This window comes from Rhinolophus sinicus, chromosome 12, assembly GCF_057876585.1.
Source record: "Rhinolophus sinicus isolate RSI-liver-muscle chromosome 12, RSI-T2T, whole genome shotgun sequence".
In the NCBI taxonomy this organism is placed as follows: domain Eukaryota; kingdom Metazoa; phylum Chordata; class Mammalia; order Chiroptera; family Rhinolophidae; genus Rhinolophus; species Rhinolophus sinicus.
This window is the reverse complement of record NC_142512.1, coordinates 19957420-19983883: the sequence shown is the minus strand read 5'-3', so window position 1 is coordinate 19983883 and position 26464 is coordinate 19957420. Positions and strand designations below refer to the sequence as shown.

At 37.0% G+C, this 26464-nt stretch overlaps 1 protein-coding gene across 2 annotated transcripts in view; it reads left to right on the top strand.

Annotated features, from left to right (window-relative positions):
* GOSR1 (golgi SNAP receptor complex member 1) overlaps nt 1–22138 on the top strand; it is a 37631-nt gene extending 15493 nt beyond the window's left edge. For both annotated transcript variants that reach the window (XM_019739533.3, XM_019739532.3), the window contains exons 7-9: nt 12297–12326; nt 17084–17166; nt 20136–22138. In XM_019739533.3, the coding sequence (XP_019595092.3) occupies nt 12297–12326; nt 17084–17166; nt 20136–20260 (238 nt within the window). In that variant the 3' untranslated portion in view covers nt 20261–22138. The remainder of the gene's footprint in view (nt 1–12296; nt 12327–17083; nt 17167–20135) is intronic.
* Nucleotides 22139–26464: the final 4326 nt, after the last annotated feature.

Below are 26464 nucleotides of genomic sequence, written 5' to 3'. Positions count from 1 at the left end.
AAATACATTTTTGAAAAATCAATATTTTTTGTAAATTACAAATACTAGTTAGGTAATAACATTATGGACTAATATATATGCAAAATAATATGAAAAACATTCTCTGTTTTTTCAGTGTTGTCTCCGTATTTTATTTGCTGAATGTTTTGTGGAAGAATTAGCAAGATTTTCTTTTTAGAGTAACTTTTTAAATAAAATCTATAAGTACTCTTTTTATTACCCATTTTAGAAATTATGAATAATTCAACACAAAAAAGACAAATCACTCATCAGTATAGATTCTATAATCATTTTTATTCATCGGTAGATTGTGTGCCTTTTCCCATGTTATTTGATAATTTTTTTGTTTGTGTTTGAATAGTTCTTTTAACTTTTAATAGTGCATATATTACATAAAACAGATAAACCCTAATTCATGTAACCGTTTCCCTAATGTTGGCCTTTTGGATTATTTTCAGTTTTTACTATTTTTCATATTGAAGTCTTTGCATGTATCCATAATTATTTCCTTATGATAAATTTCTAGGATTAGAATTGCAGGATTAAGGAATATATTTATTTTTAAAGTTTTTGATATAGTATTGTCAGATTTCCCTCTATAAAGTTTTTCTAGTTTAGAGTCCCATTAATAGTGTATATATAAACATTCCCCAGAGCCTTCAGTAACACTTTTATTCTTTTTTAAATTCATGCCACAAAAATAGGGAAAAATTCTCAGGCAGTATGATTTTTTTTTTAATACAAGGAATAATGCATTTTCATTAGAGAAAATGTAGTTACACAGCCAAGCAAAAGAAACATAAAGAATAATAGTTAAATTAATCTAAAAGTGAGATAGACAGTAAGAGATTATATATTTCATCAAGCTCGTTTGTAATTAATAGGCCACATTTGCTGCTAGGGTACTTCTTATTTTGATCTCTCATGAATAAAGTGTTTTTTAAATACCCAGTAACTCAGGTAACTAGTTTGATTCTGTGCGATATGGTCAGACTTTTTATGGCTAGAAGCATATTTAGATTTTTATTTGATTCTTCAAATATTACTTTTTCTTATTTCTGTAAATTTCTACACCTTGTTTCAAAAGTATGTATTTTTGCCTTGAAAAGAGTAAAACAATTTTTATAAATGAATACCAAACTTAAAAAAAATACTGACTTTGTAGTGAATTGCTTTTACCAGCTCCCCTTAATACTCTTTCTGTCTAAAAATTAATATTGTTAGCTTATAACAGTTTATCTTAAGGATGACAGTAATTTCTACTCCTATATGGTGGATAAGGTAGCTTTCATTTTTTACTCATCTTTCCCTGCGTCTCTTTCAGTATGTCAGTCAGAAAAAAATGTTGACTTTGAATTAGTGTCAAGCTGTTTGTTTTTTGCTGGACTGTGGATGCCTTCCTATGAGCTCTTTGGTTCCTATTTAGATTAATTTCTCTTCCTTTATGTAATTGTTCTCTTTCATTTCTCCCTTATATTGTCCTGTTTGAAAGAAGTATTCTGAGTTAGTCTTTTATTTTAAAGTTCTTTTTTTCCCCCTAAAGAACTTCTGCCTTTATGATCTTATCTGCCTCTCTTCATATTTATTTTTAAAGGACGTAGGGCTGATTGTATTATTGCTATTTTTACAGATGGGAAGTTAGGGAACTAAGAGAATAGACAGACTGGATTACCTCAACCCTTAAAACGTATCATTTGTCCAAAGTCGTACACTCAGTATCTGACCAGGCTTTGATGCTTTTTCTCTAGAAGCGTTTCGTCATTTTGAATAAACATCTTTTCTGCATTACCCTAATGAAGCTGACAAATTTCAGAGATGTTCAGTAGTGGTGAGAAACTTGTATTAAGAGATAAGTGATCACAAACAGAAAGAGCCTACTTTCTTCCTGGACTTATTTAATGCCAGCGATTGTCACCTCCAAGGGAAAATTTGTACCACGGCTGCAACCTCCCTCTTATCTGTAGTTATACCACGTCAGAAATCTTCAACTCTAACACCTCTCTATGACCAACACATTTTATCCCTCCAAGCCTGTCTATAGGGTCACTAGCTTTTCTCTTACATTTTTTTCCTTACAACCTCTTTTCCTAGGAAACCCAGCTACCCTGGATCTCATAGCTGATTAGCTGAAATGCTCCCAGCATTTGTCCTTCTTTGCTTTCCTGTCTTTCCGCTATACCTTTGTAAAATGCCAACCCAATCCTTAGTGTGCTGTTCTACTCCTGTGTCTGAGGGCTACAGAAAAAGGACCCAATATGCAGATTAACCTTGTTTTAAATTCATCATTTTCACCCTCATCTGAGTATTCAGCATTGCCCAATGCCATTCGCTTGCTTGACCCCATTTAGTTCTCTCTCTCATCTGTTCAAGAACTTGACCAAAACTTCCCATTCTCCTTCTTGACTTCCTGTCACTTCACCCAAAAGAAAGGTCCTTAACTCCTACTTCACTGAAATGTTTACCTTTTTGCTCCAAATTTACCTGTAGGAGTGCCCTTCCTTACCCCTTTCTTATTGTTTTTAGAGAATGAGCTGTTTTCTCCCAGGGGGGGCCAGTACATCCCCTGGCCTTTTCTCTGTCCTTATCTGCTCCTTCAAATATTTTACTCTTCAGTCATCTTATGTACTGGCTCCATCTCTGTGAGTTATAAAAACAGGCACACCTCCTTTCGTTGTGCCTTGTTAGGTGGTGTCAGGTTTCTCCACTGTAAAATGACTGTATTTCCAATTGTAATTATTTAATATAGGGGAAGATGCTTTGAGACGATGCATGTATTCTGTTTCTTCTCGAACTTGATTGTTTACCATCCATTAGTGAATCATGCTTCCCCAGTTATTCCTGTGGTGTTGGCCTGCTGGTGATTTTCTGTTTCCGTCAGTCCTTGTACATTTGTTAGTTGTAATTCTATGAGGAAGAGCTGTCCTTTCTCCATCATTTATTTTACTTAATTATTTATTAGTGTGGACTCATAGCTACTTTCTTATACTAGGGGTTATAGTCCAGCACTGTTACTATTTTGTTGTTCAAATCGTTCCACCTTTGGCCACTGGGAGCTCCTTCACATTAGCTTCTGTCATTTGACATGACCCATCCTTTTCTGAGCACTTAACTGTCTGGTGCCACAAAATGTTTATGGTTTGTCTTGTGTTTTCCCTGCCCCAGCTCTAAAACCTACCACTTCTCCAAGCAACCTTGGTTCCTTTTATCAGCGAAGGGTTCAGATGCAAAGATCTGGGTGCCAATGTGCTTGTTGTTACTGAGGTGTCATTTGCTCCTAGGCTTTCTCTTGCTAAAAGTTTTCATCATGAATGGGGTTGAATTTTTCCATATCATTTTTTGCATCTACTGAGACGATCAGTTGTTTTTTTCCTTTAATATGATGAATGATATTATTTTCAAACATTAAACCAATCTTGATTTCTAGAATAAACCCCACTGTGTTTTGATACATTTATGATCCTTTTTGTGTATCGCTGGGTTGATTTTGTAAAGGATTTTTACATTATGCTTGTGAAGAATATCTTTAGTTTTCTTTTTCTTAGAAGTCTTTGCCTGGTTTTACTGTAATGGTAATACTGGGCCCATTAAAACCAGTTCTTTCTGTTTGCTGAAAGAGTTTGTGCAGGCTCGATGTTATTTCTTCTTTAAATGTTTGATACAATTTACCAGTGAGTCCATCTAAGCCTGAAGTTTTAATTATGGCAAGACTTTTAAATTACAAATTCAGTTGCTTTTGTAGATAGAAGACTATGGCTCTTTGTATTTATCCCTGGGCCCTGGGGAATGGGTGACTGTGATTGGCCAGGCCTGTCACAAATGCATCCTGGTGGCCAGTAGACTTACTTAGAAAGTGTTCCAGTAGAGAACGTGGCAGATTCAGGGTCCCAGGGAAGTTATCAGGCAACTTCATTTTGGGTTTACTGTACTCCAAGCCAGACATAAGAAATCGTATGGTTATGCAAAATCTTTTTTTCTAGTAATATTTATTAAGTGGACTTTTATTTTAATATTCCACTCCTTTCTCTGTCCCCTCACCAATGAATTATAAACTTTTTATGCCCCACCCACCCCAGGACCCTACATGATTAACCGGCTACCTAAATTTCCCACTTCATGTCTTTCTTTCCATCCCTTCATTTGTATCTCTCACCCTTTGCTTCATAGGTACCAGCCATACAGGCTTCTGTTCATTTCCTTTCCCAAAGATAAGACTTTTCCCTTCTCAGCCTCTTTGTACTTATATTTTGTTTTATCTGTAGAATACTCCCAGTTTTTTTCTTTTTTGTCTTTTTTGCCTTACCAAAACCCTTCTTTTGGTAAAAATAAGGGTTTATTTGGGAGAAGAAAACAAAACCACCACTGCAGTGTGGGAACATACACCTTCCTCCACACACAGAAGAGCTCGTAGTTTTTCATGTAGCTAATTCATTGACGTCTTTCTGGTGTAAGCTCACTTGTCACCCCTTTAAAGTCGCCTTTTCTAACTATCTTGTCTGAAGTAGACTGTCCCTTATTAATATTTAACAAAGCACTTTTTTGTTTCCTTCATAGCATTTATGAGAATGTGGAATAAATTGTTCGTTTTCTTGTTTTTCTATCTGATTCCTTGAAAGTAAGCTTCATGAGGATACGGACCTGGTTAGTCTAGTTCTTAGCGGTTCCTGTTATATCATAGATATTTAATACTTGTTTGAGTAAATGGATGTAAACAGATACTAATTTTGGTTTCATATAAATATGTATATACATGTGTGCTCCAATATAGAAAACATTTTTCATTCATTTACTTATTCCCTAAATATTTATTGAATACATACCATGTACAAGGTAGTGGTCCAGATGCTATATATACATATGAAATTCTGATTTTGAGAACTAAAATCATGTTTCATATGTGTATATAGCATCTGGATATTATTAATGTGATGAATTATTTTTTTGCTTTGCAAAATGAATTCCCCATGAAAGACCTTTTTAAAATAAAATTCTTGTACAGTATATAATAAAAGTCTTTGGCAAGCATCTCTTTTATTTACAGATGAGGAAACAAGGTTCAGAGACAGCATAGGCCAAGGTCTCATAACTTTTTAATAGCTCTCACTAAACACACATTTCCTAATCCATTTCCATATTGTCCCACATCACAGGGCCTCCCCTGTGATTTGCTTCTTTAAAATTTTATTTTTCTTGTATTAGGGAACCAGCAGGATGTAATGCTACTGAGAATTGAAAGGCCAGTTGCTTTACCCTTCTCTAAAAAGTAAATGACCTGGCCTCTCTGTTTTGTTTTGTGTGTTTTTTCATCTTCAAATTGGGATAGTTGCTTAAATGATTTTAAGGGAGAATGACTTAAGGCATTTTACAAAATTAAAATTACTCTAAAGATCTAAAAGAATTTGTTTTAACTTTTTAAATACGGGACTGTTTCTATAAAGCAAGTTACACTTAAATAAACAGGCTCGTTTATGATATTTAGTTGAGTATTTGTTTTGTTTTCATTCCACTTGACTAACAGATATGATTGAGTTATTATCTGAGATCACACACATATTTGTATTGTAATTGTACACTTGGATATAAATGTGTCTATGAATGAGTAAAGAATAATTATATTTTCGGTTGGAGGCTTACCTTTTCTCTGCTGACAATTTTTCTTTTGACTGTCTTAGGCTATGTTTAGACTACTGATATTTTGAATTTTTTTGATTTACCAGACATGTTATTTGGATGATCCAAAGTTGTGGTTTTGGAAATATTTTAGGTAGGCATTTTAAAAACATTAAAAATTGTTTCACTTTTTGTTTCATGATTTTAGTTAAATTTTCCTCACATTCCATGGCTAATAAAAGCTGAGATTCAAACCCAGGTCCTCTGATTGTGTTACTTCAGCAATACTGCATTGCCTCTCTACTATTTCATGTGGTGTCTACTTCATAGAGTCGCTAAGATAAGGCATTGTAAACAGTGAGGCTTTGTAAACAGTGAGGCATTTCTGCATGAAGCAGAACATGCCTAGTAAGGGTTGTAGGAGTAAGAAAAGTAAATACTAAAGGAGAAAACCTTTTACTGTATATACATTGTCAATTTACATTTCTTAAATAGAATTGGAAATACTTTTGATGCCAGAATAATTTTCATGAAATGAAATTCTAATTGTATTAATGGGCTATGACCATATTTGAAAAAATATGAGACGTGAACACCATAATTTAGTGACCTTTAGAAGGAGTGCTTTTATCCCAATTTTTTTGGTATAGTTATATGTATATTATTTAATAAATATCATATGATTCAATTAAACAATGGTCAGATTCATCTATGAATGAGATAATATAGTAGACTCTTGGCATTCAAGATTTGACATTAGCTTTCTTAATATGGTTTTCTCAGTTTTGTTGAGATACAAACTTGAATGTTATGAGTTATGAAGCTGGTATTGGGGAAGTCCCTTGGCTAATGAGTACATCTAATCTGTCTGGACAACAGCATTTACATTTCAACCTCACTTCTAACTTCATATTTGCCATTTGTTGTTATTTACTTAGTAACTACCATGAAATGGTTTATACATAACACATATATATCCTTTGTTTCTTTGTGAAACATTACTCTAAGGAGAAAACACCCATTATAAAGGTAATGATAGTGAGGTAATCCTAAGAAAACAGTGCTCTTAAGTAAAAAAGTGGGAAGTTTATGGAAGAAGCTATATGTAATAGTAGCCATAAACTTGAGAATTTATCCCTTACCTATGTCAGGGGTCATTTGTATAATGAGAATTGAATTTTTAGCCTATGAGAACTGGTAGCATTTGATTATTTCACAGTATATCTATCATTCCATTCACGGAGTATTTTAAAATTACAGATCAAGCTCTGTTTGTCTTAAGTGGTACAGTTGCCTGCCGTAATGAAATAGAAGACAAAGCAAATTAATATTACCCTGGACATACTTTGCTTGTTTTTATATTCATTTGATAATTTCCAGTTTTACAAAGCAGGGGTGACCTAGTTAGGAGCTTTTATACAGAACTCATTTTCCTTCATTTGGAGCTGTAGTAACATCAAATTCATCTTCAGTTGGTACGTGGCTTTGTGAAACAGTAAAACTTGAGTTGGAGGTGATCTGCTCTAGTGAGGAATATGTTGTATAATATAAAATACAGGAGTCCTCCTACCCGTGGGGCATAGTTCCAAGACCCTGTGGATGCCTGAAACTGCAGATAGTACCAAACCCTGTATATACTGTTTTTTCCTATATATACATACCTGTCATAAAATTTAATTTACAAATTAGGCAAGGAAAGAGATTAACAGTTACTAATAAAATAGAATAATGTATAACAATATATGTTAATAAAAGTTATGTGAATGTGGTCACTCATTTCAGGGATCCCTTGCTGAAGTCTTCATACAGGCTCAATGCTTTCTGGCACAACGCGTTGCCGTCCATTAGAACGTTTTCTGTTCCTGTCTTCCACAAATGTAATGCCTTTTCCATCCTAACTAAACACTTATCATGCTCTGTGGCTATAACTTTTGCAGTTTGAAGTACAACAGCAAAACTAGCACAAATGTCTTTTTCCTTCTTCACAATTTCACAGATAGAAGATTCGTTTTTGCCATAGATCTTAGCAACCTCAGCATGCAATTTTTTTTTCTTATTAAGTCAAGACCTTTCACCTTTTCACTGAAAGGAGACACTTTATGGCTTCTCTTTGGCAGATCCAAATTGCCAGCATCACTGCTCTTGCCCTTTTGTGCCACTGCTAACTAACGTAAGGGTTACTTGAATATTAGCACTCTGATTCTGGGCCAGTTGCTCTGATAACCGAGATGCGACTCCATGAGAGGCTAACGGACGGAGAACATATGCAGCATGGAGATGCTGGACAAAGGGATGAATCACATCCCAGGCAGGGCAGAGCCGGGCAGTGGGACATTTCATCATGCTGCTCAGAACAGCATGCAATTTAAACTGTATGATTTGTTTGTTTCTGGGATTTTCCATTGAATATTTTTCAGACAGTAGTCGACCACAGGTAACTGAAACTGCAGAAAGTGAAACCACAGATAAGGGAGGACTATTGTATATATCTTCCTCATACCCCGCCCCCCGTGGAAATTTATAAGGGTTATTTCTGTGTTAACTCTGATTGCTATTTTATTACTCCAAGTGTCTCTTTTATTCATTCATTTAGTAAGCATTTAATAAGCGTCTCCTGTGTGCCAGGTACTGTACTAGACTCCAGGGAATCAAAGATGAATCAGATTCAGTTTCTATCCATGTGAACTCATTCTGGTTAGAGAAATAATAAACATATAATCATGATATCCTGTAATTATCCTATAAATATTTTTAAAAACATAAAATGAGATAATATATATGAAAAAACTTCAATTTTACAAATTTAAGATATTTTTCCTCCAGTACATATTACAATGTTTGTTATATTCTTGAATTGATGAAGAGCAAAGAGCTATAAAAACATAATATTATAAAGAGGATTTAGTTCTGCCTGTACAGATGGATGAAGGAAGGTTTTGCAAAGGATGTGACTTTGGATCTGGACTTTGAAAAAGTAGCAATTTATGTTGAGAATCAGGAAAGGGGATTGTAAAGCAAGAAGGACACTGAGGCATAAAAGTGCTTTGTTCTATGTCAGCCATGTATCTGTAGGTTTATGCAGTTTACAGGGTTACTTCTGTTTACATTATCTCTGGGGTTTTATGACAACTCCGTGAGGCAAGTTCATTCAGCCAATTGCTTGAGCCTTGACTAAAACACAGGTTCTAGGGTGTAATAGAGAGCAACTAGTCATTTTATTCCTTGTCGTTTCATGAATGTCATTCATGATCGCTTGTACTATTGAATTTCTATGATAATATTTATGGAAGAATTGTTTTTTGACAAGTATGTTAAACACGTACATATAATGAAAACAATAGTCCCATTTTATTTATGTAAGCAGATTAGCTTATATTGATATACAAGTTATTTTTTAGAGGTTCCAGAAACAAATTGGAAAATGCTTACTTAAGATTTCATAGATTCTTTGTGATTCAGGCAGTTTTTCGGGATTTTCAGTCCTTTTATACCACTTACCTAAGAACGACAAACAAATGGCAACTGTGATTCCCCACATTCTCTTTTAAGTTTTGTTTCTGCAGTAGTTGAATAAATTTGCTGACATTAATTTTTTTTTTTTTTTTTTGCACTACAATGTTTGGTTAAAGTACTTTGCAGGGGGAAAGAAAGAAACAAAAACTTCCCCATTTAAACTTGATTTCTTGTTGTATATATATTGTATGTAGTCAAGGCAGTGTGGCACTGGTGAAAGAATAGACAAATAGATGAGGGGACAGAATACAGAGCCCAGAAATTGACCCACACATATAGTCAATATAAGAGCAAAAGATCAATTCAATGGAAAAAAAGATAGTCTTTTCAACAAATGGTACTAGAACAACTGGGTATCCATGCAAAAAAAGAATACAGACTCTGACCTTACACCTTCCCCCAAAATAACTCAAAGCAGACCGCAGACCTAAATGTCAAATACAGAACTATTTCCGTAGTGGCTGCACCAATTTGTGATCCAACCAACAGTGCACGGGGGTTCCCTTTTCTCTGCATTCTCACCAACACTTGTTTGTTGATATATTGATGATAGCCATTCTGACAGGTGTGAGATGATACCTCATTGTGGTTTTGATTTGCATTTCTCTGATGATTAGATGTTGAGTATCTTTTCATATGTCTGTTGGCCATCTGTATGTCCTCTTTGTCAAAATGTGTATTCAGGTAATCTGCCCATTTATTAATTGGATTGTCTTTTTGGTGTTGAGTTGTATGAGTTCTTTATAAGATTTGGATATTAACCCTTTATCACATGTATCATTGGCAAAGACCTTCCAGCACTGTGTTGAATAGAGTGGTGAGGATGGGCTTCCTTGCCCTGTCCCAAATCTTAGGGAGAAATGTTCCGTGTTTCACTGTTAATTATAATGCTAGCTGTAAGTTTTTTAGATGCTCTTTATAATTTGAGAAAGTACTCCTCTATTTTTCTTTTTCTGAGAATTTTTCTCGTGAATGAGTGTTGGATTTTGTCAAATGCTTTTAAGCATAATATAGCGGATTACATTAAATGATGTTTAAATGTTGAATCAGCCTGGCATCCCGGGAATAAACCCTACTTAGTCATGATGGATAATTTTTTTATATCACTGAATTCTCTTTTAAACTTTTGGAAATCATGATTATCAGGTTTATTTGTCTCAAGAGCCCTCTGAGGAGCCCTTTACCTGATTATTAAGACAAAAATTGAATGTGGAAAAGGAGATAAGTTAAAATCTGAGAAAGACAAATTATAGGAGCAATCTTGTGTTCATTCTTTGATGTAAAAGGAACTGTGCGTCTAGGATATGGATAGTCTGTTCTCTGTGGCTATTTAAATTGTCTAGAATGATGATAAAATTTGGAATGAAGAGATCCTCCAAAGACCTGAGATTGCTAGATTAGAGGGAAGGGAGGATAGAGAAACAGAATGAACTCAGAGTACACAGTTTTGCTAGAGGAGGGATGAGTGAGGATCTAGAAGTAGCTGGGGGAAACTGGGACTGATTGTGGAGAAAGAGAGGAGAAAGAGGTACCATTTACCAAGATGGTAAGAGCCAAATCTCTGAAGTCAGACCGCTGAGGTTTAAATCCGAGCTGTGCTGATGATTGTGTGGCACAAGTTCATTCTGTAGGCCTCAATTTCTGTATCTGTAAATGATGAGAATGGTAGACTCAATCTCACAGAGTTGTGAGGATGAAGTTACAAAAAAGACATTTAGAATAATATATCGCTCATAATGAGCTCTCCCTAAGTGTTAGGCATCATTAGTTTTAACAAAGTTAGCAAATGAGTAGATTGTCTACTCTTTTGCACTTAGAAGTTTATTTAATTGATTTTATCTTCATTAAAACTATTAACACAAAACTAGTTTGTTGAATTTGGCAATAGAATTATTTTCGTATACTTCCTGGATTTTCAATACAGTCATGCTTCACATAACGACATTTCGGTCAATAAAGACTGCATATGCCATGGTGGGCCCATAAGATTATAATGCAGCAGAATTTCTGGAAGAAATGGAAGGTTCGAGAGGATTTTTTTTTCCCTCTGACGGGAGCAGTATCTGTGGGGCTTAGCAATAGATTCCCTCACTCGCAGCACCGCAGTTTTGAGTGCAGATTACATCCCAGTCAGTCAGAGGAGCCTGTCCCCCCAGCGCTACATGCTCCCAGATCTAGCCTGATGGTCTTCAGAGTACATTGCTGTAACTTTAGAGTACGTTGTTATTTATTACTGTTGAGAACCTAAGATCCTGTACAAGGACACAGGTCCTTAGGCGCTCCCTTCACAAGTAGTGAGTGCCACTGCCACTTTAGTGAAAGTTTTCCTGTGGGAGTATGGAGCCAGCCTGTCAGGTCGTAGTGATGTAAGCACAAATAAGTTTTATTTCTTCCATCAATTCCATGCCAGAGAGAGCGCTTTGTGCCAGATAGGATCAATGGAACCAAAACAAATTTCCAAAGTCAAAATATTTAGTCCTCAGTTCTATACCCTCTCCATGTTAAACAGCCCTTTTTTAATGACTACTACAAAGTTCCTTAATCAGCCCACTGCTCCAACATGCAGTCCTTTATCAAACTTAGCTACCTATAAATTCCTCCCTAAAATGGTTTTTTGGGGGACTTTCTTTCCAGTGTGCGATGCATAAAGGCAAATATTTTATAGATCAAAGGTGTATTTGGTGTTCTTTATTCAGATTCTTGAATTCTAAAGTGCGATAAGCTGAGATTTGGTTTAGTTTCCCAAAAATGAAGGAACTTTAGAGTGTAAATAATTATTACACTCTAAAGGCATCAGAACTGTATTTATCTCTCCTGTCTCAAAAAGTTGTTGTAATTCTTAAGTTTAGAATCGCTGATAGTGACAACTTGGAGCTATCTAGATTAAAGAAGTTTCGTTTATTTATCCTGACATTAAAACAGCTTTGACTGTAATCATTAAGCTTCTCTATGGAAGAAATAGATTTAAGCCAACAAATAAAAGAAAGATGAATATGATATATGTGGATAAATTAAATTTATTTCAGAGTCCAGAATTTTTTCAGATGTTTTCAAAAGTATGGATATTCTGTTAAAGAAATGGCTGGAAAGTTTATCTATAAAATGTAGAAAATTTATGTACAAGTTTTAAATGTGCTTTTAATAATTCCATAATTTGAATTTTCTTATTATTGCAGCTCAGATCGTCTGATAGAAGAGACAATAAGGTAGGAAAGTTTTTTTTGTATTTATTGTGGGGTTGTTTTGTTTGTTTGTATATAAATGAACAGATCAGGTTAACTCTAATAGACTTAAAGTTCATTTATCCTCCTTAAAGATGAGAATTTCATTAAATGGTAATGTGTTTTTACTGTGTCTTTCTCTTGTAAGAGATAGCTGAAGCCCAAAACACTCGTTTCCAGAATTACTAGAATTAGACTATTTTATGTAGGTTGATTTTTCTGATTAATTCATACTCATTATTTTCAGCCTCAAATCTTTTTACTCTCATTTTTTAATGGAAAACAGCCTTAAACTTGGGATCTGGTAAATGCCTTATTTATACCACTTATTAGTTTGGTACCAAAGTAATTGTGGTTTTTTGCAATTATTTTTAACCTTTTAAACCGCAGTGACTTTTGCACCAACTTAATATGTAGACTTGGTTTTCGGTTACAACAGATATAGAAAATCTGCTGTAATAATTTAATATTCTCTGTATTAACATTGAAGTAGTTTGTTGCTTAAGGGAAGGACATTTATTTGTTGGTTTGAACTGCTGAATTCTCTAGGTTTAGTGAATTTTCAATACCGATTTTAGGATGGTAAGAAAGTAAGTTAACTAGGGATGGTCTCTAACTTTAGAATTCAGCAGTGTCTAAAGCACTGTTTTTCAGGAAAGGTAGCATGAAATGCGTGGAAACAGCAAATATGGGTATTCTTACCACAGGCCTTGGTATTGTGCTCAGGTGCTTTACACGCTTTATTTTATTTAACCTCCTCAATAACCCATGAGGTAGACACTGATCGTTAGACACTACCTCCAAAACAACAACAAAAAATTAAGGTATGTTAGATGCCTGTGGTCACATGACTAATAAATAGTCCTCAAACCTGAGTCTCTCTAGCTGCAGAACCAGAGCTCTAGCTAAACCACTGCTATATTTACCGTCTTGTAGCAAAGAGTACAAGCTTTGGCGTGTGATATGGTTTGAAACCTGGCTGTGCTATTATTAGATCTCTGTTCTTGGGTAAATTATTTGGGGTCTTCATTTTCTTATGTGTTTAAAACCAATGGAATTGGTGATAATATCTACCCTAATAGTAAACATGTAATATGAGTACAATGCCTGGCTGATACTAGGTAATCTGGTAGCTCTATTGTCAATTTTTTTTATCTTTTTATTTTGATATCATTTCAGATTTCAGAAAAGTTCCAATAATAACAAAGAATTCCTATATACCCTTTACCTAGATTTCCCAAATGTTAACATTTTGCCACATTTGCTTTTTTCACAATTTTTTTCCAAACTACTGGAAAATAAGTTGCAGACATGATTCCTCTTTACCCCTAAATATTTCAGTGTTCATATCCTAAATATTTATTTATACTGATATGGACTCATGGATTCTTATTTTATTCAGTGGGTATAAGTTTCTACTATTATTTAATAATCTTAATAAATTATAATCTCTTATAATAATATGCAGTTGTCACATCTTGGAATTTTGTTTAAATTGCATGTACTTCTGTCTGAACAAAGTTTTCACAGAATTGCCTAATCGTTAACAGAAATATCTCCTTGTGACGCTTTCCCTTTCATCCGTACATAAGATCAGATCACACTTTGCCAGAGATTCCCTACAACCCTTTTTCTTTTTTCCTTCCTTTTATTTCTTCCTCTTTCTGCCTGATCTTCTAGGGCCAGGCTACCTTAACTCAGCTTTCCAATTCAAAGCTGGCCTACTTAAGGGATGACATATGAGTATAAAAATTTGAGTACCTTGTAGATTAGGAACATTTGAGAACCATTGAATCACTGTTCCTGTTATTTTGCTAGTTAAAAAGCAAAAAAAAAACATTAATTAGAAGGTCTTTTATTTCACTAGTTCCCCTTTGTTTCAAAATATGATAGGTATCACAAGTGAAATGCCATTGAATACAAAGCTAGTTATGATTACTTATGGATAATATATAATTTTTAAGTTGTCAAATAATTATTTTTATATATTCTGTATGTAAACATTTACTTTTTTCTCTTGGTGATATGTTTTAAAAAGTATGTGCACAACTGATTATAAACTTTGGCGTCAATTTATTGGCAAGAACTAATATTTTTAATATTTATAAATTCTTAAGCTTTAAATATATAACTAGCATTGTCTTTTGTTGGAAATACATGTGTCTGAGTAGTTCACAGAACAGGTAAGAAAGTTGAAGTTCCAGTAAGCACATCAATGATTTATCATTTTAAAAGCATTATATATTATTTGGAGCTTATGTTTTGCCTCTTAGTATTTGACCCTTGAAATAACAACAGCCTAGATTCCACTCAGCCTGATTCCCAGTGATGGAGTGAAATGGGAAAGTATGTCTAGATGTACTTTGTGTGGTACTGGAAATCATGCATATTCGACAAGATAATAACATAATGTATGTTGATATTATCCATTCTCCAAGGAATGCAAAGTGCTTTGTGGAAATTATTTTTTAATCTTCTGTATCTACTTCTGAATCAAAGTGCATGGGAGATGGTGATAGTCCCAATTTAAAAAAACAGAGGCATATATGGTTCAAAGATTGCCCTCAGCTTGCTCCACCCAGATTTGAATTCTGTTACTTTACACAAGACCATAATACCTATTTGAAAATACCTTGTAAATTTATTTTAAAACAACCACATCTTAAATGTTTCATATTCTGTCATAGACATATACTTAAACTGAAAAATTATGAATAAGAACTAAAGATAACAAAGTATCATTTTATGTAAATATAAATATATATAATATATATTACAAAAGTACAATGTTTTTATTGTAACAATTTAAGTAATTCTATCAGTGTATAAAGAAAAAAGATTCATCTCCAGGTAGTGCCCCTCCATTCCTCCCCCTAAAGTAACTTGTATTAACAGACAGTTGTGTATCTAATACCTTTCTTACTGTAGTACAAACATACACAGAGATGTTTCGATTGATTGTTTCTTTAAAAAGGACTCATACTCTGCATATTCTGTGGTTTGCTTTAATCATTCAGTATATCATAAACATCCCTCCAGGTTAATAGAAATAATACCAACTCATTCTTTTTAATAACCAACTATTATTTCATAATGATTCTACCATAACCTACTAAACTATTCTACTGTTGTTTCCATTTGGGGGGCAAGAAGATTGGTGGGGTCTTTTTGTTTATTTTTTACCATTCCAAGCAATGCTTCAATAAGTATCCTTTTATTTATCTTCTTACACACTATTTTTTCTTCTTTGCCTTCTCAAATCTTGAAATTTCAGTTTTGATTCCTTTATCATTTGCTTGTAGTACTCTCTCGACCATTTTGCTCCAGCAGGATACTACTAGGTCCTACCTGTCCAAAAATGTGTTCAGTCAGCTCCCCGAAACGTCAGGCTATTAGAGACCCTAAAGCAATGACCTACCAGATGCCAGTGGATGGCTCAGCAGTGTTTCTTCGTAGGGGCTGGGTGTCACACCAGCTGGTAGACTGTCAGCTTCCTGCTGATAGGTCTCTCAGCCATTTGTGGCAGTCCTTTTCCAGCTGCGGGGACTGGGGGCAGTTCAGTCCATCACTGCAGCCCCTGTACATGCAGACCCCAATCTCCTACTGCCTGGGCTCCGCAGGATGCAGTAAGACCCAGGTCTTTGCCCCAGCCTGGAAGAAAAATCTGGTCTTCCTGCCATCAGTTCCTTGGTTCTTTCCTTGCTTGAGAGAGTGTAGCCCTCCCTGGCTTTCTTCCCTGGAGATCTCAAGAGAACTTGGGACCTCAGATGGACCCTCCCCAGCACGTCTGCCTTTGTTCTTGTGTTCCCCCATGGAGGTAATGAGGTCAGGAATTTGTGTTATGACCACCATCTTCCCAGAAGCTCTTCAGAAGCAGGAGGCTTTAAAAGAAACGTTTCACATATTTTCAGAATTACTCGAGAACATTCTATTTCCTATTGTTTTTTATGTCAGTATCTAAAATAGTCCCCCGTGTGTGACATATAAAAATGGATACTGACCCATCCTCTAGGATTCTAGTGTCCAGGGAGATAAGACTGTTTGTTGGCAATGGATAATCCTGGCAGTGATAGTGAAAAGATGTTAACCGAGATTCTCTTGAAAAGGACGTCAGAGTAGTCACACAGAAGAAACTATATTCTGCAAAGAGTGCCTTTTCCTTCTCTTTCAGTAGTTTGATGAATCTGTGACCTTTGTCACCTGGCTTAGAAATCCAGCGTAATTGTTGTATGTGTGTCCTAAAATCTGCTTGGTAGGTTCTCAAGTAGAACTTTGGAACATAGTCTTTTCAATTGAAGGCTTGTTGTGTATGAGTATTTTGTGATATGTTGCACTTTGGGTTCTATTTTTATGGTTGTAAGTCCCTACTTCCCTCTCAACAGTTTTTCCTGATTAAGGATATTTTAGTAGCTGGCCCCTTTTAAAACCATTTTAAGAAGCTCTTACAATATTTATGATTTCTCTGTTAATATCTTATTTCGTTTGTTAACTTTGGGGAAAAAACACAGGAAATGGCTTATTGCCCCCCAAAGACATCAGAGGACAGCAGTGGGGATGGAGTGGTCATTCAGAAAAAGGACAATGGGAAGGTGACTTAGGAGGTGATTTTTTTTTCTCTTTTCATTTCTCTGCCCACTGCTTTTCAAGATCATCTTAATTTTCTGTTCACTTTTAAGGGTATGATGGATCCATGCAGGATAAGTTTAAATGCCAGTTTAATTAGCTTCTCTTCTCCCTTGCAGCATTGCTATGGCAACAAAGGAAAATATGACTTCACAAAGAGGCGTGTTGAAGTCAATTCACAGCAAAATGAACACTTTGGCCAGTATCCTTTTTGAAAATTTGAAATCCGTGGGGTTTAGGGGGTGGGGGGTATAGGTATGTGTGTATCTCTCTCTCTCTCTTTCTCTCTCTCTCTCTCTCATACACACACACACACACACACACACACACACACTCACACACAACACACACAGCAGGTTGCCCTCATGAGTAGGAGGAGAGGCCAGTCACTAATCACATAATATGAATATACCTTGAAGTACTACTTGATGAAAGGTCATATTGTTTAAGTACCATTTCTAAAAGATTGCACACCAGAAGTTTATTAGTAGATTGAGAAAAAAATTATAAATGTGAATTTTCAAATTATTTTACATTTTAAAAGCTCTCATATCCATGTTAGAACTCCACACATGTACAGTATTCTTACCTAAACACCATAAATTATATGCTTTTTCTTTTTTCAGTTTGGAAAATAAGTCAGTGGCAGATGCTTAGAAGGGGAAGGAAAGAGACAGCCATATGTACAGATGAGTTGTAACTGCTTATGGAGTATTTTCATTGTGACTTGTTATACGCAAGCTGAACTCTAGGATAGATATGCTACTTGTTTGTTGTGACCTCTACCTTTTCAATTCTTCAGTTTCCCAATTTAAGTTAGTATTACTGATACTTCTGAGAAACCCGGTGAGAAAACTGATAAGCCTGTTTACTCTCTGAGAAGTCAAGACTTTTAGGGAAAAAGGTTTCCTTTACCAATTACTAAGGGGGAAGGACCTATGTAATTTTCAGAAGTTGAGTATTTGTCTTGGGTAATTTCAAGTCACTTAGTTTGAAACCTTACTTGCCTGAGGAAAAGAATATTCTGAAGTGTGCTGGTTTTTTGTGAATTTTGTTATTCCTTGTCACCCTAAATACAAAACCACACATCCAAAATCATTTATATTTTATCTAGGGCAATACAGTTTAAGGAGTACTGTTACATACATTATCTCATTTTATCGTTACCACAAATTACAATCATTCCAAAAGAATGTGTGTTAAAAAAAAAAGAAATAAAATATGTATGAGTTAGTCAGGACTCCATAGAGAGGTAGTGACAGAAACTGAATTCAGACAGACTCGAGGGGAAAGGAGGGAATTAATTTGTTCATATATCTGTAAAATTCAGGGATAGAATTTGGCTTAAGGCATGGCTAGATTCAGGAGCTCAGATTTTATTAAATCAAGAATCGCCTTTCCTTTTTCTGTTCCCCCCACCTACTCCTCTTATTTCTGTTTTCCAGTGTGTTGGCCTCATTTTCAGGCAGGTTTTCTCCTCGTGGTGCTAACAATGGCTATGAGAGTCGCCTCCTACGACTTTAAAAATCCCCATGATAAAAGGGTGTCTTTTCTAACAGCTGTGGCAGATGTCCCAAGAGGACTGTGGTTGCCCCCAGCGTGACTCACTGCCTCTTCCTAACCCAGTCACTAGCCGAGGAAGGAGTATTCTTCCTGACCAATCCTGAGGTTGTAAGGCTGCATGTACACCTGATGGCAGAGGGCAAGGACATCTCCACCCTACTCCATGGACCGAGCGAGATTATGATAAAGGGAGAGGGGAGGTTCCCTAAATGTAAACTGGACAGAAGTAGGTCTACAATAGACGAGGTTTCCTAATGCCAGAAGTTTTCATACTTTCTCCAAGGGGATTGTTGATCCTTCTTTCACCAAGTAAGGCAAGTGTGAGATTTGTACCTTGTAGAAGTTTCTGCCTGTTACTTCATGCTTCCTGTTCTTCTTCATTTTAAGAGTTATTTCTGCAACTTGTTCTTTTATTATTAATTCAAAAAACACATTAAAGCCTACAGTGTATAAAGCTCTATTCTGGATGCACAGGGCAATTCAAGATTAGAAGAAAACATGGTCCTGATGTAGAATACGTAAATATACAAATGTAGTCTCTGCTGGGAGTCATTTTGCTACAGGAAAATGCAGTGAGGATTCGCAGAGAGAAGGGATTGTTTCAGCTTTCCAGTATCCTCAGTGCTTTTGGTGGTGGTATTCCTGATCTTGATATAATACCTCTATTAGCAAAAGGATACCCCTGCAGTGTATAGTCAGAAGCCGTTGCTAGAAATGCAAAACAATGTAGGATACACAGACATGTACTTTGGTCTGCAACATACGAACAAGTAAGAAATATGAAGATGTTTTTAAATACTGAGTAAAATACAGTTGTGACTACTACAAAATCCCTAAAATGGACATTTTCCTGTCTTTCCTTTTTTTTTAGTTCCCCAAATAAGACAGCTAGAGCAGTTTAACACGTTGCGTACGGATCACGAGAATCTTCATGAGGGATTTAAACCCCGCCGTACGCAACGTGTTAACTCACTTGCCTACCATATCCTGCCTACTGATGCCAAAGAAAATAAAAAAAACATTAAGTAATGAGCAGTGCGCGGTTATACAGACCCAAGAGTTGGTTCCAACCAGTTGCCTGAATCCAAGGGAGCTTATCACCCTGTGAGGAGAGGTCAGGTACTCCTCAAAACCCTCTGGCAAAACTTTTCATTCTGCTGAGAGGAGGAAGGGAGGGAGGAAAGGAGGGAGAGAGAGAGAGAGAAAGAGAGAGGAGCAGTGGGGTGGAATGGGGATGATGGTGGCTTTACCTGTGCCTCCTGTGCCTCCCTCTGTTCCTGACCACACTGGCTCCCACCCTGACCTAAAGCCTGGCAGTAATCCCTCAGTACATGGTAGGCGTTCCTGTTATTTTCTGCTCCGTCTCTCTCTATTTTTTTCTTTTCATTATTCTTAGCTGTGTACTGCAGTGTACTGGGAGACTTAGATTTGTTTGCCACCTGGGCATTTCCAGTTCTGGCATGTGTATTTACTAAAGACTCCCTCAGTGTGGTTTTCTTCCTATCAGTTAGTGTTTCTGGACTCCCCTGATCTGTATTTTTGTGATTTCTGTGACTTTTCACTAAAGAGGCTTCTTCCAAATATGACCTTAATAAAGATTTCCCAAAGATCGTTTTCCTGCTGTGAACAGCCTGATCCAGCGTATCAACCTTAGGAAGCGGCGAGACTCCCTCATCCTGGGTGGTGTTATTGGTGTCTGTACCATCCTGTTGCTGCTGTATGCTTTCCATTGATGGGGCATCTCCAGGGACTCTTGACAACCACCGCTGTCACGCCCTGATCTGGAAGAAGGAAGAGGAGGAAGGAGAAGTCTGTTGCCCTGATAATTAGCCTGACCAGCAGGATGAATTCAAGACTCATAGTGATGGACTCTGTGACGTGGTCAGGTTGAACTGAAGCCAGTTCTTCTGCACTATGTTTTCTAACACACACTTCCTTCTGCTTTTAGTTTTAAGAGCGGGGGGAGACAGAGAGAGTTCTCAGTTGCTTTTGTCTCCCCAGGAGGTAAGTAAACCAATCAGAAACAGAGTTTCTGTCCTTCAGTGGTAGTGTAGAAGGCTGGTGACAAGCAATGTCTCATAGCTAGCCAGGCTCTTCAGGAAACCAGGTTTCTCCGTATCCAAAGACTGCTTTCCTTTCAGACACCAGATTGGGTTGTGAATAAAAATAGTTCTTGTCCTTTTATTTTACCCTCATGATGAGAAATCACAAGTCATTTCTTGATAATCTGTGCTATAAATTTCTACTCTGTATCCCCAACTCTTTTGGTATGCAAGGAAAATTCCATTTTTCACAGATTCTTTAAGATGCTGACGGGCCAACTTCAACAGAGTTGAGGTTGTCTGAAACAGAAGACACACACTGCAAAAATGCGTTTGTCTTTATTTTTTAATCCTGTGCACACTGAGGTTAACTGTACTGCTGGAAAAACAGCAAGAATGACAGGCTTCTATTTGAAAGGATGCAGTTATTGTTTTGATTTTTTGTTTCTTCCATTGGGTTAATATTTGCTGCTACACGAAAATGAAATCTCAATTCTGCCATGAAAAAAGAAGCTAAGAGCCAATGTTTGTCAGTAACCCCGGCTATGCCCCCACATGTCAGGATTAACACTGGTAATTGAGTGGGGGCGGCTCAGTTTTCAGTGAGATCTGTTCAACAAGCCACATGTAACAAAGACATTGATTGAGGGGTCACCATTCAGATAATTCCATTTGTAAATGCCCCACAATTTCTGAGCAAAAGCTTTGTGAACTATACTGCCCAATGTACCAGGAATTCTGTATTCTGTGAAAACCTGTTCATTCCAAATCTGTTAAGCTTTTCCACACATCCAGAGAATGGTTTCAGCTATTGAAGGTACATGTGACAGAATCTCTCTCTGTCTGCACCTGTCTTCTGTTATCATCCCTGGACAGTGACATTTACACCACTCACCAGAATTATTTTCAAGTTTAACCATTTCTCAATTTCTGTAAATTCATTACTTGTCTAACTGAATTACCACAAATAGTTTGAAGACTTCCAACATCTACAATCCTTACCAAGAAAGAAGACTGCTTTTCACTACTGGAATTTATTATGGTCTTTATAGTAATGACTTCAGATTGTGCCATGGGGAATAAAAGGAAAATAGCATGTAGTTCTTAACTACATCATAATGTGTTGATGGAGTCGTTCAGATGAACGTGATACACAGGCTGATGGGTAGACTAACCCTGGTCTGGTACAGAGACTGAGAGGTTTTTCATTCTGGTGTCAAAGTTTTATTATGTTCTGGGTGTGAAGGGCATTTGATATATTTTTTTTAACTAGGGGGTTTATTTTTCTAAATATGGGTTGTTTGATCAGTAGTTGATTGGGGGTGCCCTTGAAAGAAAGTTTAAGTTTTCCCAATGTGAACCTTCAACGATCAGGGAAATAAATTCATTTATCAAATTCTCTACTGGGAGAACAAAACTTGTCTCCCCTGACACTTTATTATCTTTGATTTTTCAAAGGGCCTTGATTGGTGGTTATGCCTCAGCAGAATTTATGGGACTTTGGTTGCTATAGAGTTGTCATTTATAAAATCTGAAGTATCATAAATAAAGTTATTTATTTAATTGTAATGCCAGTCTTTTTTACTGGTCTGATTATTTGGTGCATTCATTGAAGCTGATTGTGTGACAGTAAAACCAGAACCTGAGCTAATCTAGCTTGCTGCAACTAAGTAAACAAACACTTTTGATGACTGATGAGCCTTTCCATTAGGTTTCTACTTAAGTGAAGTAACAGAATTGTGTTGGTTATTTTCTTTACGAAAATAAAGAAACTAGTTCTTCCAAGGAAGTTGGAAAAGCGTGGTGTAGATGTTGGTGTCAGATGGGTCTGACTAACCTCCCATTGCTGTAGCCCATAGTGAGGTGACCGGGGCCAAATGTAGATAGATAGGACAGAGTTCATCCTTTCCAGAAAGAAACCCTAGAGCAAGGAAATAGAAATGTGCCATTATAAGGAGAGGCTCAATTTGGATCCCATGATAGCTGATTTGAACTCTTTCAGTTTCATGCCATTTTATTTTTATTTTTTTTAACCATCTTGGTTTTCTCTTCTTTTTTGCTGTCCTTACAGACCTGTTGGTAGGCCCAGGAGTCAACAGTGAGCTCCTTGTTAGAGCCAGTCGGAGCTGGGAGGTCAGAAGGAATTTTCTATTGCTAGTCCCAAATGTTGCCTCTTAGGGCAAGTGTTTTCCCTCAGCCATTTCTTATATAATGCATCTTTCCTTTGGAGATCTTTTTTTGTAATCACTCAAAAACTTTTCCATTTCACTAAAAAGTATGAAAAAATCATGGCAACGTAAACGGCAGAAAATTCCCAGAGGTATACTTCTGAGATTTTGTTTCTATGTGTGTTGATAACTTTAGTAAAAAAAAAAAAGTTTAATAACTAATCTGTTAACTCAAGTTCAAGCCCAGATATCCAAATGCTTTAGTTGATCTGTCCTGGCTATCTCTACATTTTTTATTATTACTATTAGATGCTGAAGGATTCCCTGTAACCTGCATTGGTCTCCCTTTATTTTTCTAATGTTACGAAAGGGGCTTACCTTCTCCACTACTCCTCTCTCCAAATTCACTTTTACAGAGAATGCCTTTTCCATACTGTGGTACTCAGATCAGGCATGGGAGTAAAATCCTAAGAATGGAGACATCATGAGGGCACTTTTTGTACCTTGAACCAAATAATATTTAGTTCTTTCCTGTTGGATGCTGAATACATCTGAATAGAAAAATTGAGTCTTTTGATATAATGACTTTTGGAATTGAGGCACCTTGGATTTTCATTCCCACCATTAATTTTCTATATCACTGTTAATCTCAACCTGATGAAAAGGTCTTTAAAGAACTGGACTGGCCCTTTTGGGTTTTTAACACCTCGTGTTTGATCATTAGCCAGATGTGATTTCTTGGGAACTGGGTTTTCTAGCTGGCAGTACGAAGCTGTTGAGGATAAATGGCCATGTCTAGTGTTACACTGAATTTTGTGTAACTAATGAGCAAGTGTCACTAACAAGCAAACAGATTCTGCGCAGAAAATTAAAGTGGTTGTGTTCCTTTCTCCTTTGGGGCTAGAGGTTGTTTAGCGTGGTCTCCAAAAGGATGCAGAGCTTTTCATCATGGTCTTTCTCAGCTCATCTTGTTACTCCGTTGTAAATCTGCATGTCCTTAAGTTTTATTGGGGAAAAGAAAGAGAGGAAGGGACAAGTGACTCTTAAGGATGTTTACTGGGTAAGAAACTGAGACAAAGCTGACCCGTGTCTTGAATCCTTCTCATTTCCTTTGTAAGTTCTTACTTTAATATCAAAGTCTTTGCGTTTAGTGCCATCCTGTTCGCTCGCGGAGAGGGAGGGAAATCAATTCCAGTCACACTTGACCATGATGGAAGATGTTTCCTCATGAAAAATGCCAATACATTTTTCTTAAAAATCTATCCCAAATGCACTTTCTAATTTTTTGCTTTTAAAATGGCTTCTTGGAACCAGTTTTATTGTATTTGTATTTAATTTTTGTTCTCATCTAAATGTGCATCTTCTGACTGTCCGGAAGAAGCTTTGTTATGTAATTTAATAATAAATTAGAAATCTAAATGGTTGTGCGTATGGTCGTTTGTACTGGAACAGTACCGTCGAGGTGGTTTGGGGTCACGATTGTAAAATCTTTGGTTCTCATAAGTATGTCTCATGATGTCTTAAAAAAAAACCCAGGGTGAAACAATAGAGGTATGAAAAGCTATCACTTATCATTCAAAAACGTCAAAGAGAAACACCTACCAGACGCATTGTCAGAAAGACTTATAAAAGCTGGAGTTGGGGTCTTATTTCTTTACCATTAGTTACAATAGATTTTGGTTCCCCCTTGGGGTCGTCGTGGTTGGCGCAGTGAGACGGGGGAGGGTAAATCACATCACTTGGTGCAGACTTGCCGTTTAGAGGTGAGCTTATGTTACAGTGACTAAGTGAGGATAAACGTGGAAGGAAATGAGTCTTCATTAAGCGTGCATCCTGGAGAGCCTGTGGGAAGAGAGAAGGACTCGGCTCCTATCGGCCATGGTGCGGAAGGATGAGTTTGTTATCTGAGTGCACTTACATACGAAACCCTGAACTTCTGGAAGCCTCCTCTTGTTCTGCACTCCACCTTCCGAGTCATGTCCTAGCCCCCTGTCGTCACACTGTGTGTGTGTGTGGCGAGGGGACAAGGTGTAGGACCTGCAAACTGTCCACAGGGTCCTTTGGATGGCTACCTAACGTGGCCAGTCCTGTGTGCACACCCCCACCGAGGTACATAAATCCAGCACCACCGAGTGTGGTCCACTTCTTTTTACAGATAAGGAAACAAGCCCAGAGGGATTAAGTAATTTGCTCAAAATCAGAGTGAACAGTGAAGCAAGGAATTTTAATCTTGAGGGCTCTTTGATGCCAAATCTTGTGCTAGTTCCACAAAATACATTTTAAATCATGCTGCATGATTAGGAAAGAGCTATAAAATAACCACCAATTTTGCCTGGTTTAAAGACAAGACATTTAAAATCTGTCTCAAGCCCTGCGGCTCGATTATTTTCAAGGAATGCTAGCTATTAGCAAAATGCTTCATACAAAGGACTCGTTTGTAAATCACTTTCCTTTACAAGAACTAATGCGTTGAAGTTGTAGAAAATGTTATTTTAGTGGCCTTAATTCCGACCAAAAGTTCTTCCCACCTCTGTACCTTCTAGTTTAAAACCTCAGGTCTTCCTCGAGATGGCTGACAGCACCCCAGCACAGATCCTCGGTCAGTGCCACCCAATCCTGGGCAGTGTGCGTTTCCCTTCAGGTGCAGCAATGGCTTTGACCGGCTGCCCCTCCTGTTGTACGTGGCCTTTCCTGGGGAAACAATCTCAGGCTCTGTCCCGACTCTACCCCGATGTGCCTTGTCAGATACAAGGGATGCCTAGAAGTAAAAACAGGCAGCTGGAGACTCTCACTGAAAATGGTGACTGTCAGGACATTTTCTCTTGTTTCTCTAAAGCGAAAGCCAGGAAAAAAACAACTATATTCGTCCCACTGGAGATACAGATTTGCTGGCTGAGTTGGAACAGAGAGAATGGCACTTTCGCCTGATACCGTCCGCTCCACTTGGCTAAGCTTTCCCACTTTGGCAGAGCGGCTCCGCTTACAAAGCTCTGTGTCACTAACTCTGAAGATGCTTAAAAGCTAAGAAGAATGGCTGCTGGAAGTCTGTAACTTTCTGCTCAGAGGAATCCCAGAGATCACTTGACAGTGTTTTCCTCACCCTTGTAAAGTTACCTCCTAATTTTTTAGCCTCATCTGTGGTATTCAGTTTCCCTCCTTTGAGATAAAGAAGCTCTAAGGAAACAATCACTTTCCCTTAATTAGCATATTCTTTTTAGATATTTTCAAACATCCAATTGGCCTTTTATTAATGAGATTGTTTATTGCTTAAGGGGGAGCAGGCAGAAATGGTAGCTACTTTTAACTCCGTGCCCAAAAAGTATGGTTTAAACATAATCATTTCCCCCAAAGTGACAAATTATCTCTAAACGAATGTGGCACTTAATTCTTAAAATTCTCCCACTGGTCATGAATAATATGCTGAGACTATGGCATTTTGTGTTTTTCACCCTCAGTCTTCTCCAATTCCCTCTCTTGTCCCCCGTTGCGTGTCCCACAAGCTGGGGCCTTATTCTTCATTACTGGACTGCATGTAACAGCCACCCTGTGACCTGAGCGCTCTGCCTCATCTAACCCCGCTCACTACTCTGCACATACGAGCTGCGTAGTTTATCTTCCTAAACTTCCAACCTCTCATCACTGTTCGAGAATATCCGGCAGCAACCTGTCATTTATGCTGGTGTTATAGTGAGTTAATGCATGGAAGGTACGGCCAGGGTTTTGCTTC